General features: G+C 56.9%; 1 protein-coding gene across 2 annotated transcripts; it reads right to left on the bottom strand.

Annotated features, from left to right (window-relative positions):
* Positions 1-834: 834 nt before the first annotated feature.
* LOC119112976 (RNA polymerase-associated protein RTF1 homolog) lies at positions 835-13,380 on the bottom strand. Of its 2 annotated transcripts, XM_037237283.1 has the most exons (13): positions 13,149-13,380; positions 9,166-9,343; positions 8,087-8,363; positions 7,596-7,761; positions 7,104-7,318; positions 5,804-6,128; positions 5,245-5,421; positions 4,678-4,873; positions 4,224-4,352; positions 3,410-3,538; positions 2,247-2,420; positions 1,892-2,030; positions 835-1,544 (listed from the first exon to the last, which is right to left on the bottom strand). In XM_037237283.1, the coding sequence occupies exons 2-13, from the start codon at positions 9,244-9,246 to the stop codon at positions 1,432-1,434; spliced, it is 2,121 nt and encodes a 706-aa protein (XP_037093178.1). In that variant the 5' UTR covers positions 9,247-9,343; positions 13,149-13,380; the 3' UTR covers positions 835-1,431. The 2 variants fall into 2 exon arrangements, with proteins under 2 accessions (XP_037093178.1, XP_037093187.1); XM_037237292.1 differs by lacking the exons at positions 835-1,544; positions 1,892-2,030; positions 2,247-2,420 and adding an exon at positions 2,727-2,825.
* Positions 13,381-13,613: the final 233 nt, after the last annotated feature.

Raw genomic sequence — 13,613 nt, 5'->3', positions numbered from 1 at the left:
AATCGCTCTACGTCAACTTAGAAAAGAGCGTGGTTTTGATAGGTCCAGCACCTGTCACGGAGCGAGTGCGAAAAATGCTCATTCATTAACTGAAACTGAGGGAACAAATCCCTCACAGGCAAAGTCGGATGCAGGTGCTTTTCACCTCCCCGTTTATAACACCTGCGGTGCCTTGCTGAGAGACGATGGGTTTTCTGAGAATTCATCCAAAAAAATCCGGGGTGAGCCCAAGGGGGAGGAACCGGGACTTGTCCCCTGTCAACATGGCCCAACCAGAACAAAATAAATTTTGGTATGTTGAAGAAAACCAAGCGGTTTTTATGCTTGTTCTGGTAGAAAATGGGAAGCAAAATCCTAAAATTTTTCGAAAATCAGGGTACCTTTCTGAATTGTCAAATCCAAACTATAATTGGAAATGTCACCTGAACCGAATGGATCCGCCCTTGCCTGAGGGCGGGCGAAGGCGCGGCCCGCTAAGCCCTCCCTCATGTGACGACCCTCGCGCCCTGAGAGGGGGGGGGGGGAGGGAAGGCACGGCCCGCCAAACCCTCCCTCGTGTGGCGACCCGCGCACCCTGAGAGCGGGCGAAGGCGCGACCCGCCAAACCCTCCCCCGTGTGGCGACCCGCGCACACTCACCCGACTAGACCAGCTCACAAATCGAATCTGACGCAATTGATTACACGCTCGGACCAACAAATCCGGCCCGAATGTCGTGGCTTCTTCGCTGCCCTCGGCGGATCGACTCAGCTTGCCTCAGCGAGATGCCACTCCTAGCCGGACTGTGATGTCTCCACAGACTCTTCCGCACGGGACAACGACCCGTAAACGCCACTCACATGCCTAACGTCGCATCTGTATTAGGTGCTAGCGCAACGGGTGCATGATCGACCATGTACAGAACAGTTCATTCCGGCGCGATGGCGGAACCTTCTAAAACAAAACACGGGCGGCAACGCCCGGTCGGGTGTCGCCCGCCTCACCAGAAAGGGCGGCACATTTCGTCTACACATCGATGGCAGCCCCATACGGAGTCATCCCCGCAGCGCGTCGACGACCTAAGGAGAGAGTGAGAGAGGAAGGGGGCGAGGCACGCAGGGGCACGCAGGCCCCACCAGTCCGTGTGCGGCGCGAGCGAGGCCAGAACGAGCCTCCTCACGCCTCGGCGCGCTGGCGCCGGTCTCGTCACCAAACGCTCGTCGCCGCCCGGTGACCTGGCGTCGGGTCGCGGTCACCGCCCGGTGACCTGGCGTCGGGTCGCAGTCACCGCGCGACGGCCCGTCACCGGCGTGTCAGCCGTTCCCCGGGACGTCGTCCGGCCCTGGCAGCCCGTTGTCGGGCCGCGACCCTCGGCTCGCGACGCCGGCGACGCCCCGCTGCCGGCCGGCCGGCCGACGGTGCCCACCCGAGGCGTCCGCCGCCGCCGGCCCGCCTAGATGAGGCCGCGCTTCTTCTTGTAGTCCTCCAGGTTGAGCGAGCGGCGCGGCGTGACGCTCTCCAGCGGCCGCGGCAGCTTCGGCGTCACGCTGCTCGTCATCGTTTGCGCTGTCCGGAGAGGGTCGGTCAGTCCTCGGGAAGTGACGGGAGAGCGTGGTAGCCTACGGCCGGTGGCCGGCCGGTCGGTGCGCGGGCGAGACTGGCAACGCGGTCCAACCGGAACTCGCCGCTGACGTCACGTGTGGACATGTCACATCGGACGAAACTCCGCGTTAGCTAAAATCCCGTCTGCGTTGCATGTGATGGTCGAAACTTTTCCGATCCACTTAAACCACTCACACATTATGTACTAAAGGAAAATTTGCGCAATCATTTCAACAGAAAAGTGTGACAATCAGCATGACGATGAAGCTAATGTGAAAGTTCCAGTAATTACTTGTACCACACGAACTTACATGGCATAGGAGCACCTAGATCGATCTTGATTTCAAAATTATGGGCGTCAAACATATCATTAGGCTCCTCGGTTTTTCTAGCCTTCTCCTTTTCTTTCTTTCTTTGAAGCTCTTCTTGCTTTTTCTTCTCCTCTTCTTCCTATACCCAAAACATGCGTCTGTTAGCGCGCAGTTCCAGAAACAAGAACTAGACACCAGCTTTGCGACATCATGCTAACCAAACACACCCAAACCTGAACTTAAACACAATACCCGACTGACAAATGAAAACATGCAGTTCCATGACAGATGTCCGTCAGCCAACCGTCACTGTCGCTCCCCCCCCCCCCCCTTCTAGGCTCGCAGGCTGTCAGACCTGTTTCTTGAGCTCCTGCTGTACGCGCCGCTGCTCCTCCATCTGCTTGAGCATCTCGGCGCTGGTGGCCACCTCCGCCTCGCGCTTGTTGCCCGCCGACATGAGCTTGGGCCGCGACCAGCGGCGAGTGAACGGGTCCTCTGCCCGTTGTCCGCCCGTCAGGCGCAGCTCCTCCTGCAGGGAGATAGGGCGGGGTCAGTGGCACGTGCGACCCGCTGTCCGCCCGTCAGGCGCAGCTCCTCCTGCAGGGAGACGGGGCGGGGTCAGCGGCGCGTGCGACCCGCTGTCCGCCGTCAGTTGCGGCTCCTCCTGCAGGGAGACAGGGCGGGGTCAGTCGCGCGTGCGACCCGCTGTCCGCCCGTCAGGCGCAGCTCCTCCTGCACGGAGACAAGGCGGGGTCAGTGGCGCGTGCGACCCGCTGTCCGCCGTCAGTTGCGGCTCCTCCTGCAGGGAGACGGGGCGGGGTTAGTGGCACGTGCGACCCGCTGTCCACCGTTAGTCGCGGCCTCTCCTGCGGGGAGACAGGGTGGGGTCAGTGGCGCGTGAGACCCGCTGTCCGCCCGTCAGGCGCAGCTCCTCCTGCAGGGAGACAGAGCGGGGTTAGCGGCACGTGCAACCCGCTGTCCGCCGTCAGTCGCGGCTCCTCCTGCAGGGAGACAAAGCGGGGTCAGTGGCGCGTACGACCCGCTGTCCGCCGCCAGTCGCAGCTCCTCCCGCAGGGAAGAAAGGAGAACCAGCAGCGATGCAGTATGCAGCACGTAGGGATTGGTCTATTACGAGACATGCACTGGGACTACGCAAACGGACGGTGGTATCATTGTGGTTGACCGGCATGCGGACCCGGCAATGGTAGCCGAGCAGCTGTATTCTCAACAGCAGCTGTGTCACTCGACGGATACGCATATGAAATCACAAATCATCCTGGGCGATGGTACATTCTTCCGTTGGACTATCAACAGAAGTCTCTCCTCTTGCTCCGGGGCGTCCGGACAGTGATGAGACCTACGACGTACTACAGGAATAGAGTCAGCACGCTGCATCGAACCACCCCGCTGAGTATCTGAGGTCCGCCGCCAATTCTAACCGCCTGCCGGTCCAGCTCCCACTCGCGTGCCGACCACTCGGCCACGGCAGCGTTCACGCTCCCCTCCCCCAGTCCACACCATGATGGCCTTCTCGGCCTCCTCCACGTTGCGCTTGCGGTTGCGCTCGTTGATGTAGGCGATGCTCTGGATACTGCCCGTTCGCCGCTGGTCCAGCTCCTGGGCGCGCTCCTCCAGCGTATTGAGCTCCTGCGGCGTGGCCGGCAGGGTCAAGATTCGGAGAGGTCGCAGGTGAACAGGGCCAGCGATCCGCGAGGTCACAGGTGAGCAGGGCCAGCGGTCCGCGGGGTCACAGGTGAGCAGGACCAGCGGTCCGCGGGGTCAGGGTCAGGCAACGGCCGCCGACGGTTCTCAGCGGACGCCAGTCAGGAGCATGCGGAACTCTCTAGTGACCAGCGCTTTGGATGATCACTGATGCGGTTTAGCCAATACCTTTGGAGCCCGCCTGAGCACACGCCCACCATGTGTCACAGCAAAGGTTGCAGAATGATTACACTCTGCAGCCTGGGTTGATGGTTCCATCATACACCTGGCCACGTGGATGAGCAGTCCGCACCTAATACGGATGGCGTCATTCGTGGTGCGTTTGGGCCCGCCTGTGCTCTAGCCACTACGCGAGGAGTCAACTCAACGCAAATCATCCGGCATCATCTGGACGCGAATACAGCGGGCGTGGCGACGGCACAAAACACAGGTTCGTAACGTGACGGGGACAGGACGATGCAAATACCAATCATAGTTTGAGACGTCGAATGCGATGGGGTTCATTTCGTCGACTATGGTCTCGAGTCGAGACTACGGTCCACGGCATACGCGTATGCCGAGAGTCTCGGCACACATTAAGCCGTTGTCGACAACAGCAGACTGGACTTGCCTGGTTGATCTTGTCGACTGTGCCCTCGTCGCCCTGGGACTGCGCCATCTCCCGCACCTTCATCAGCTGGCTCTTCTTCATGGCGAAGTTGGTGGGATTCTGCTTGAAGCGCGACTTCTCTGAAATAATCTGCGCCATGCACCGACCGTCAGTTCGCCACAGCCACCGGCCGCAGACAGTCAGTAAAGCACTCGCACTGCGCCCATGGGCACGGCGCCCACAACGCGCTACGATCACAAGTGACCTGCACGGTTGCGACTTAAACAGCTATGAAATTCCACAAAATGTCCTGGATAATGTAGCCAATCATGCATGCTCACACAGGCACGGAGGAAAGACAGTCGAAGGACTGGGAGATGTGACCCATACGACAGCACAACGGGCTGGCCAGCACAGCCCCCCACCACCATTGGCTGCCACTCGGCAGCAGGTCAGCGACAAACAACAGCTCTACCTTATCTATATCGGAGTCTTTGTATGTGTAGTTCTTGGCGGTCTTCATGTCGGCCATTTTCTTTTCCACTTGCTCCATGGTGGGCAGCTCTACATCCTGCATGGCACACATCTCCACCCACTTGGAGAACTCGGTCTCGGTGAACTCCTGATTGCTGACGAACTCGAGGCGGAACACTCGCTCCTGGCCGCCATGTCTGCGGCACACGGCGAGCGGTCACTCCACCGGGCGGAGCGAACCTGCACTCGGCGGTGGTGAGACCCCACCTGGGGCGGCCCCCACCGCCTGTGGGCGGGCGGCACACAGCCCGGCGACGGTCACATCGACAGGCTGCGACATTCAGGGGCCCAGACCGCCCGCATGCACCCACAGGAGAACGGCTACACGAAGAGCAGGGTTGATAAACCAGATCGACAGACAGTGACCTCAATCCATCGACACTATAACCACAGACAATCTACGCACTCCAAGAAAACACACGCTCTGGTAAATGTGACAGCGCCCTGCTGCTACTGCAGCGTCTGACCAGTTCCCGTGGCCGAGCCCGTGCCGACGCCAGCCTCCCACCTGAGCCGGAGTCCCTTGTTTGTGCGCGTGCTGCCGAGCTGGTACACCTTGGCCGTCTCGCAGATGCCGGTGATCTCGGCCACGCGGTACACCGGCCGGCCCGTGTTGTTGTTGCCGATGCCCACGCGCACGAAGCAGCCGCGCACCGTGTCGCCGAAGAAGGGTGCGTGGCACCAGCTGGGACGCGGAGTGACCGGTCAGAGCTGCGCAAGGCCACGGGAAGGTCTCGCCCGGTAGTTGGGAAATGTGACGGGAGCGGGCGGCCGAAACAGCGTTGCAGATTATAAGAGCGATGAAAGCATACAACACGTGAAAACATCCGGGACATATCAACGGTAAAGCATGCATGGAGGTGCACTTGTGCTACCGATACTAATCAATCGAAGACCACCACAAAGGGTCTCGAGCACCGCACATCACATTCGCATGATAATGCCTTCAAAGGGGGCTCAACGTCGCGTCAGTTGCACACCAGACACCTCGCGGAGCAGAGCACCCTCCCGACCGCGCTCGCCACGCCCACCCGCCGCCCAGCACCGCTCCCGGCCAGCGCACTCACTTCTCGAGCCGGTGTCGCGACACCCTAATCTTGAGCAGGTCCTCGCGGCTCTTCACCTGCTGCGCCTTCTTGGGCTGGGCGCGCTTGGAGCCGCGGTCGGTGTCGGACTCGGCGCTGCTGCTGCGCCGGCGCGACGGCCGCTCGTCGTCGCTCGAGCCGCTGTCGTCGCTGTACACGTCGGTCGTGTGCAGGCGGCTGCCCTTGGCGCGCCGCTCCGTGTCCGAGTCGCCGTCCGAGGCCTCGGCGGGGGCGGCCGCCGTCGAGGCCTGGCCCTGGTCGCGCCGCCGCCGCTCCTGCTCCTCGACGCGCCGCTCGCGCTCCTCGGCTGCGCGGCCGTGAGCGGACCGAGTCAGCGGGCGGGGGCGGAGCAAAGGCGCGGAGAGGGGGCGGAGCGAAGGGAGCGAGGGGGGACGGGGTCAGCGGTCGTCGCAAGGGGGACGGTATCATTAGGCATGGTCGGCGGGTGGGGGGCGGAGCGAGGGGGACGGGGTCAGCGATCGTCGGTAGAGGGGACGGAGTCAGCGGGCACAGTCGGCGGGTGGGGGCGGAGCGCGGGGGAAGGGGTCAGCGGTCGACGGAAGGAGGGACGGCACCATTAGGCGCGGTCGGCGGGTGGGGACGGAGCGAGGGGACGGGGTCAGTGGGTGTCGGTAGAGAGGGGACGGAGTCATTAGGTACGGTCGGCGGGTGGGGACGGAGCGAGGGGACGGGGTCAGTGGGTGTCGGTAGAGGTGACAGGCCCAGTGGGCTGATACGCGGGGACGGCGGGCGACAAAGCTCCAAGACGTGGGCTACTCCGTGGTCGGTCCGCACGTCGAACCGACCCGGACGTGACGTGGTAAAACTCGAGACTTGAGCGGCACCCATTGTATCAACAGGTGGCGAATTGATCCCACTAGGCTCCAAGAGCACATCCGACTCACGGCAAATTCCCAGCATCATCAGCTTTAATCATCAGCTTTCAGAGGTAATAAGCCACTCAATGGTGCCGTGGGTGACCGGTATTGACATGCACTAGTATTTGTACGGTGCGTCGTGTTAACATTTTCCGGCACTGGTTACCGAGGTGAGGTGAGGCGAGAAGCCTCGTACTGCCGTGTGATACGGTAGAAAGGTGGGCACAAGGGACAACACATTACACCATATGCATGCGTGCATGATAGGCGTGTGACCATATTCACAAAGTGTTGATCAAATCACCAGTGGTTCTGACAGCATGCACGGTACCGGGTCATCCCCCTCAAGCCCACAGGCCCATGTCAGACCCACAGGCCCAGACCCTGTCCAGTGCAACACCCACCGTTGCGCAGCTTCTCCTCCCGCTGCGCCTTCAGCAGGCTGAGCGCGCTGCCCTTTTTGTCCTGCCGCTCCTTGTTCTCCTCCATGGCCTTCTTGCGGTCGGTGGTGCGCTTTATCTCGGGCTCGTGCCGCGGCCGCGCGCGTGCCGGCTGCTGGCCCTCCTTCTTGCGCTGCTCCAGCTTTTTGGCGTTCTTCAGCTTTCGCTCAATGTCGAACCTATGGCCAAGGAGGAGGGACGCTTCGTCACCACTAACCAGCGCCATGCTCACGGCACTGTTTCAAGCCGGCTCAACCAACAGAAAAGAGGCAAGCTTCATACGCAGACCATCCCGACCAACATTCAGGTCACTCACCCCATAACATGAAACAAACTGCCAGTTTCAGAAACAGCCCGTTTTACACAGTGCGAGATAGCTGAAACAACGCGTTTCTTACAAACAATTGAACCAGCCCGAACTCTCAGCACACGGAGGAGGCCGGCGCGCCGACTCACCTGGTCTTGAGTGCCTCGCGCTTCTCCAGCCGATTGAAGATCTCTTGCTCGCGTTCCTTCTCGGTCATCTTTTCCATGCGCGCGCGGTCCTCGTCGTCGCCCATCAGGTTCTCGTCCAGGCCGTCGTCGAACTCAGCCGAGTCAGCATCCGAGTCCGAGACCTCGCCTGGCGCGCAGACACGACACGTGACGGCCGGCACGGTCACAGCACGCGGTCACGGCTGGCCTCCACAGCCAGTCGATCCCAAACGGTATGGTAAGGAGCTGGCTGGGTCAACCCCAAAAGATAGTCAAGTCTCAGTATACGATTGGGCATAAAATACGCAGGCGACACTGCGATACATGCCCAATACCAGATGAAGGTGCCACTTCAGTCGGACGTAAATATTCATGCGTCAAGAGCCTTCCAAAACGATTCCCGCGATTTGTCTCAGCCCATGCCAGAGACGCGTCTGGACGTCGCGCGACGACCAGCGGCAGGCGGGACGCACCTTCCTCGGGCTCAGACTTGGGCGCCGCGCCCGGCTCCGAGTCGCTGCCGGAGCCGGAGCCCGAGCCCGAGCCGGACCCGGAGCCAGAGGAGGAGCCGGAGCTGCGGCGGGCGGGCGCGCGCCGACGCGCCACCTTCTGACGCGCCTTGCCGCCGGCCGAGCCCCACTCCTCGTCGCTGTCCGATGTCTCCGAGTCGGCGGCGGCCGGCGCCGGCGCTGCTGGAGGCGACGGCGCATCCTGGCGGCGCTGCTTCTTCTTGGCCAGGGACAACAGCTCCTAGCGACGAGCGGTTCCAGCCTCAGAACAACGTCGGCAAAAAAAAATCCCGGTGGTGGAGCGTCGGCACACGATAATCGATGTCTCAGTTTTGACATGGGTGTCGCGAACTGCTTTATGATGAGACCATTCATGCAGAAGTCTCTCGTAGCATTAGGGTTTTGAGCAAAAACGGTCATAACAAATGGTTATCATTCGTTTATTTAATTGCCGTCAAACACTACAAAGACGTTACTGACTGCTGACGTTTTGTATCTGTTCTTGGCCTCTCAGCTTTGATAGGTCATAACAACAAGCAAAGGTGCGCACCATGTTGCGTCCTTGCCTGTTCCCAGCACATATCGACACAACCGTTACCACGCAGAGCAGATTATTGCGCGTGTTTTATGCCCGATACGGAGCGCAAACAGCACGGCAGAGGTTGGTCAGATGCAGCGATGCGGTGAAGATCAATAACATGCGAAGTCCTCCACCGTCTGCGACACATCAGTAACTGACGGCAATGTGTGAAGAATACGCACGACCGAAGTCATTATCACCAACACGCTGTGGCATCAGCCTCGTGCAATGCCTGCATACCGCCGCATTGTGCTGCAAAAGCGTTAAGAAACTTTTTCAAACTGCACAGGCTATATCCGGTGCGACATCTTCCAATATCACAACGGCTTGTAGACACTGACTGGCGCAGATGCGCCTAATGCCGAGACGCATCACAACGCCGTGCGCCGTCCGTCCGCCTGCACACAAGCGCCGCCGTGTCGGCGCGCGCACCTCGCGCGCGCGGCACCCGCCCACCACTGACCGAGTCGAGGTCGGAGCCGCTGGCGCTGGCGTCGCTGTCCTCGCTGTCCGAGATGAGCACCTTGTTCTTGCGCTTGGACATGGCCGCCGGCTGGAGGGGTGTGTCGGCGAAGTCAGCGGCCGCTCACCATGTTGCTCGCGGATTATCGGCAGCCGGCGCACTCCGGGCGGGCCGGGACCTGTCGGCCAAACCACGACAAAGGCATCATGTAGCGGTCTAGGTCTACAGAATGACACAAGGCCGCCCGGGCTCATCGCGAACAGCACAGACGCGCACTGCTCAGTCCTTGAGAAGGATCACGTAACAGTGAGTATCAGACGTGTACAGTCACTATCTAAAGCAGTGACGTCCTCAAAACTTCCGGCGTCTGGCGCCACGAACCGTCCGTTAGCTCGAGTCAATATGGGCGTCGCCGTGACGTGGTGAGTCAGCGCGGACCAGCATCATGCACTCCTCCTCGCTCCGGTGGCCGCACGCACCTATGACCGGCATTAGGCACTCCTCCTCGCTCCGGTGGCCGCATGCGCTTGAGACCGGCATCAGGCACTCCTCGCTCCGATGTCCGCACGCGCTTGTGACCGGCATTGGCACTGCTCCTCGCCCCGGTGGCCGTAAGCACATGTGACCGGCATTAGGCACTCCTCCTCGCTCCGGTGTCCGCACTCGCTTGTGACCGGCACCAGACACTCCTCGCTCCGATGGCCGCACGCGCTTGTGACCGGTTTTGGGCACTCCTTCTCGCTCCGGAGGTCGCACGCACCTGTGACCAGCATTAGGCACTCCTCGCTCCGGTGGCCGCACGCGCTTGTGACCAGTATTGGGCACTCCTCGCTCCGGAGGCCGCACGCACTCGTGACCAGCATTAGGCACTCCTCGCTCCGGTGGCCGCACGCGCTTGTGACCGGCATTAGGCACTTCTCGCTCCGGTGGCCGCACGCGCTTGTCACTTCATCGCCCTATGCCAGTGGTGAGCTGCGCCACCCAACCTGTCTGGATCGGAGGTGCTGCTGCCGCGCGATCAGAGACGTCACGCTTCACGTGGATAACTTAGCCCTCATACTGGCTGAACATCTCTCTGGAGACACTCGACGGCTCACGCGGTCCCATGCCCCTGAGACCTCTCAAACTTTCTGAATCTACCGTCCATATAAAAGGCAAAGGCCTCAATTGCGCACAAGGTGCCGAACAGCGGTAAACCAAACGTAATTGTCGGCCTGTTTGCCCGCAGCCTCGAGATTGGCGGTCGTGGTACGCGACCAATTGGGCATTTCCGCTTGCCTCGAACGATTTCAGGATAGAAAAACCAATACGCCTGTGTGAACCAGCTTCGCGGACATACCAAACTTGGTCGATCCAAACTCATCGCATTACAATGGCCCAGACATGGCGGTGTTGGCTAGGAGCGAGGCTTCAAGGCCAGTGCCCGAATCCCTCCGTCATTTTCACCGGCTTTCGAACTTCTCCGGTGTGTCGAACGTGCCCTGTAGTCTCCAGATTCTTTGAGACAGTGTAAATGGTTGTTCCCCTCAATCTTCAAACATATCCAGTGTGCTGAACATGCCCTGTAGTATCCAGAACCTTTGAGTGTATATGGTTGCTCCCGCCAATCTTCGAACGTTTCCGGTGTGCTGAACATGTCCCGTAGTCTCCAGAACCTTTGAGTGTTACTGGTTGCTCCAGCCAATCTTTGAACATTTCTGGTGTGCTGAACATGCCCTGTAGTCTCCAGAACCTTTGGGAGTGTATGTGGATGCTCCAGCCAATCTTTGAATATTTCCGACATCCCAGTACATGACCTGTGGTCTCCAGAATCTTTGAAAGTGTATGAGGTTGTTCCTGCCAATTCCATTTCTTTAAAGCAGCAGCTAACAAGAGCTTTGGAAACACAAAGGTTATCTTGTACATATTTGGTGATAATATTGTGAACCACTTGTCATATAGAGTGCAATTTTCTGAATGCAAAGAGGACAGAGATGCCAGAGACTTGCTACCCATGTAACTTGCCCAGAACTGATTCACCATCACACATGACAAAATCACTATCCCAGTAGGCATGCAGCCTTTGCTCCAGAAGGTTAAAGTTTGTCAAAAACATAGTGCTTACCCATTATAAGCACTCCCTGTCAGGTTGAGAGGCAGGCAACAACAAACAGCCTCTTCAACTGAATGTCATAAAGCCCCAATTATGCACACACACACACTAATTACATACCATACCTCCTTATTAAAAGCACATCAAATATTGGAATGCATGCACATGAACATAACAAGATGAAAGGTGAGGGATGCCAATGTGAGTGGACATTTTGAGGCAGCCATAATTGCTGTTATGACAACAAACTATGTATATAATGCAGCTAACAATACAGTCATCATGCACAACAAATAATTATTCTGAACCATGATAATTCTGATCAGCAAATAAGCCCAATCTTGTTTTTGGAGGGTTGTGCCTGACTGTGCAAACTGCGCAATTTGGTGGAAATGATATGATTTGCCATGGAATAGCAGCCATTGACATTAGGGATATTCACATGTTCTCAATGTTAATTGTTATGCCTTGCCTTTTCAGTCATCCTGCACACAATCACAGATCACAGGGATCAGGAAATACATCCCCAGTTCGCTGCCACTGCCTGCAAGCTATCATTTGCCTCCCTACAGGACTGCATGTCATATTGTAATTTTTGGGGTCATTCTTGCTCAATGTTTGAAGAGGTTGCAAGAGAAGCAGGCATATATCAACTTTGCTTTCTGAACAGTGATGTCTAAAGAGCCAGTAGAGTCAATCATAAGTGCATGGCATATTGCATGAAGCATGTCTGCTATGCTCATGCATCTACATCCAGGGTATATTAGCTCCCCAAGGCATGTCAGCACATGCCTGCATGCCTCATCCCATCCAGAAGTCAGGGAACCTGATAAGGTGAGTGGGCACTGTGAGACAACCATAAAAACCTGTTGTCAGTCTGATGCAGACCAGAAATAAGTCAAATACCAGCAAACATCATCAGTGGGAGGGGGGCCATGCACAATATCCTGGAGAGGGATCATGCAGCCACATGAGGCCTCAGCCATAGCCAAAGTTCATCCATGGGAGGAACCACAGCTTATATGCCAAGTCTTACATAAGAGTCCATTAAGGAGCAGAGTCCCTCTATTTAGCTTGTCAGAGATAGTCAACTGGTGCTAGCAATGAAAGCAGGCTGGCATAGGGCAGCTAAGTCATAAGAATGAACCAGTCTGTAAAAAATACATCAACTGTACCCAACTCCTATTTGGCAACATCCCCACAAATCTCATACCTACTTTAATCAAGATAGCTCAAAATTGTGCTAAATTTCCAAATTATTTTCATGCAAAACATGTTCTCAGTGTGCTCCTCTACAACTACCCATGCAACTCACAATGCCTTGAAACACCGGCTTCCCCTATGCTGAAAATGGTGGTAATCATACACCAAGCTCAGAGCTTTCAGAACCATAGCATACATGGTCTAACTGTTGTATAAATGTGGCTCTGTCTTTGGATGGTTTCATCAAAACATGTATCTTTTGCTGTCTGGGCACTGAGCTCCATCATCTGTCAAAAATTTTGGGTGAATGGCTGAAAACTGTTGCATCAACACTGCTGCTTCTGCAGACAGGTTCACCAAAACATACACCTTTTGTTGTGTGGGCACTGAGCTCCATCATGTTAAAACTTTTGGCTTAACTTAACTATTTCACTGGGATTGCACCACTTTGGTGCTGTGGCCAACCTAATTCAAATGTGCTGAAGGCAATTCATCAAAATGCACCATATTCTGTGGGTGTACACATAAATCTCGACTAATTATGAATGGAACAAATACATGAAAACTAATAAAATGTTTGGTTTGCAATATGATGAACCTTTACCAATGATGAATACACACATGTGGTACAGCTGCAAACATGTTATGTAATTCAACCAAGCAACTCGAAAAGAATCGCCAGCATTACCTTTCTTCCAGTTGTCACGTATGCTGACTTGATGCTACCTGGCCATGCAGAATAGGATAACGTCAATGAATGAAGCAAGAGGCTTTTAAAAAAATGAGCAAATAAGCCTGAAATTCCACTCAGAACTGTGTGCACGGCACCGTACACATCTCCCACTCCCACTTTTTTTTTTACAACAGCAACATCTACACCCCCTTTCAATCACACAACCAGCGCAGACACACGACTCCCGCGACGCGTATTGCGTCGCATTTGCCGCTTCACCTGCGCCGTAACCGTCTTCGCTTTCCTAGATACCAAACGGATAAAATATTCGCTAATGGGTTTGCGGCCTGTTTCCCATCCCACGCCCACGTGGTGCCAGGACATAGTTTAAGAGCAAGCCACTGGGGAATTATGGCCGGTCGAATTCCGAACAACGTGGAAGTAGAATCTGCGTATTTCGCCGACCTTCCTATCATGCCC

This window comes from Pollicipes pollicipes, unplaced genomic scaffold, assembly GCF_011947565.3.
Source record: "Pollicipes pollicipes isolate AB1234 unplaced genomic scaffold, Ppol_2.1 Scaffold_2555;HRSCAF=2994_pilon_pilon_pilon, whole genome shotgun sequence".
Classification (NCBI taxonomy): domain Eukaryota; kingdom Metazoa; phylum Arthropoda; class Thecostraca; order Pollicipedomorpha; family Pollicipedidae; genus Pollicipes; species Pollicipes pollicipes.
The sequence above is the reverse complement of the archived record's forward strand: the minus strand, read 5'-3'. Positions and strand labels throughout refer to the sequence as shown.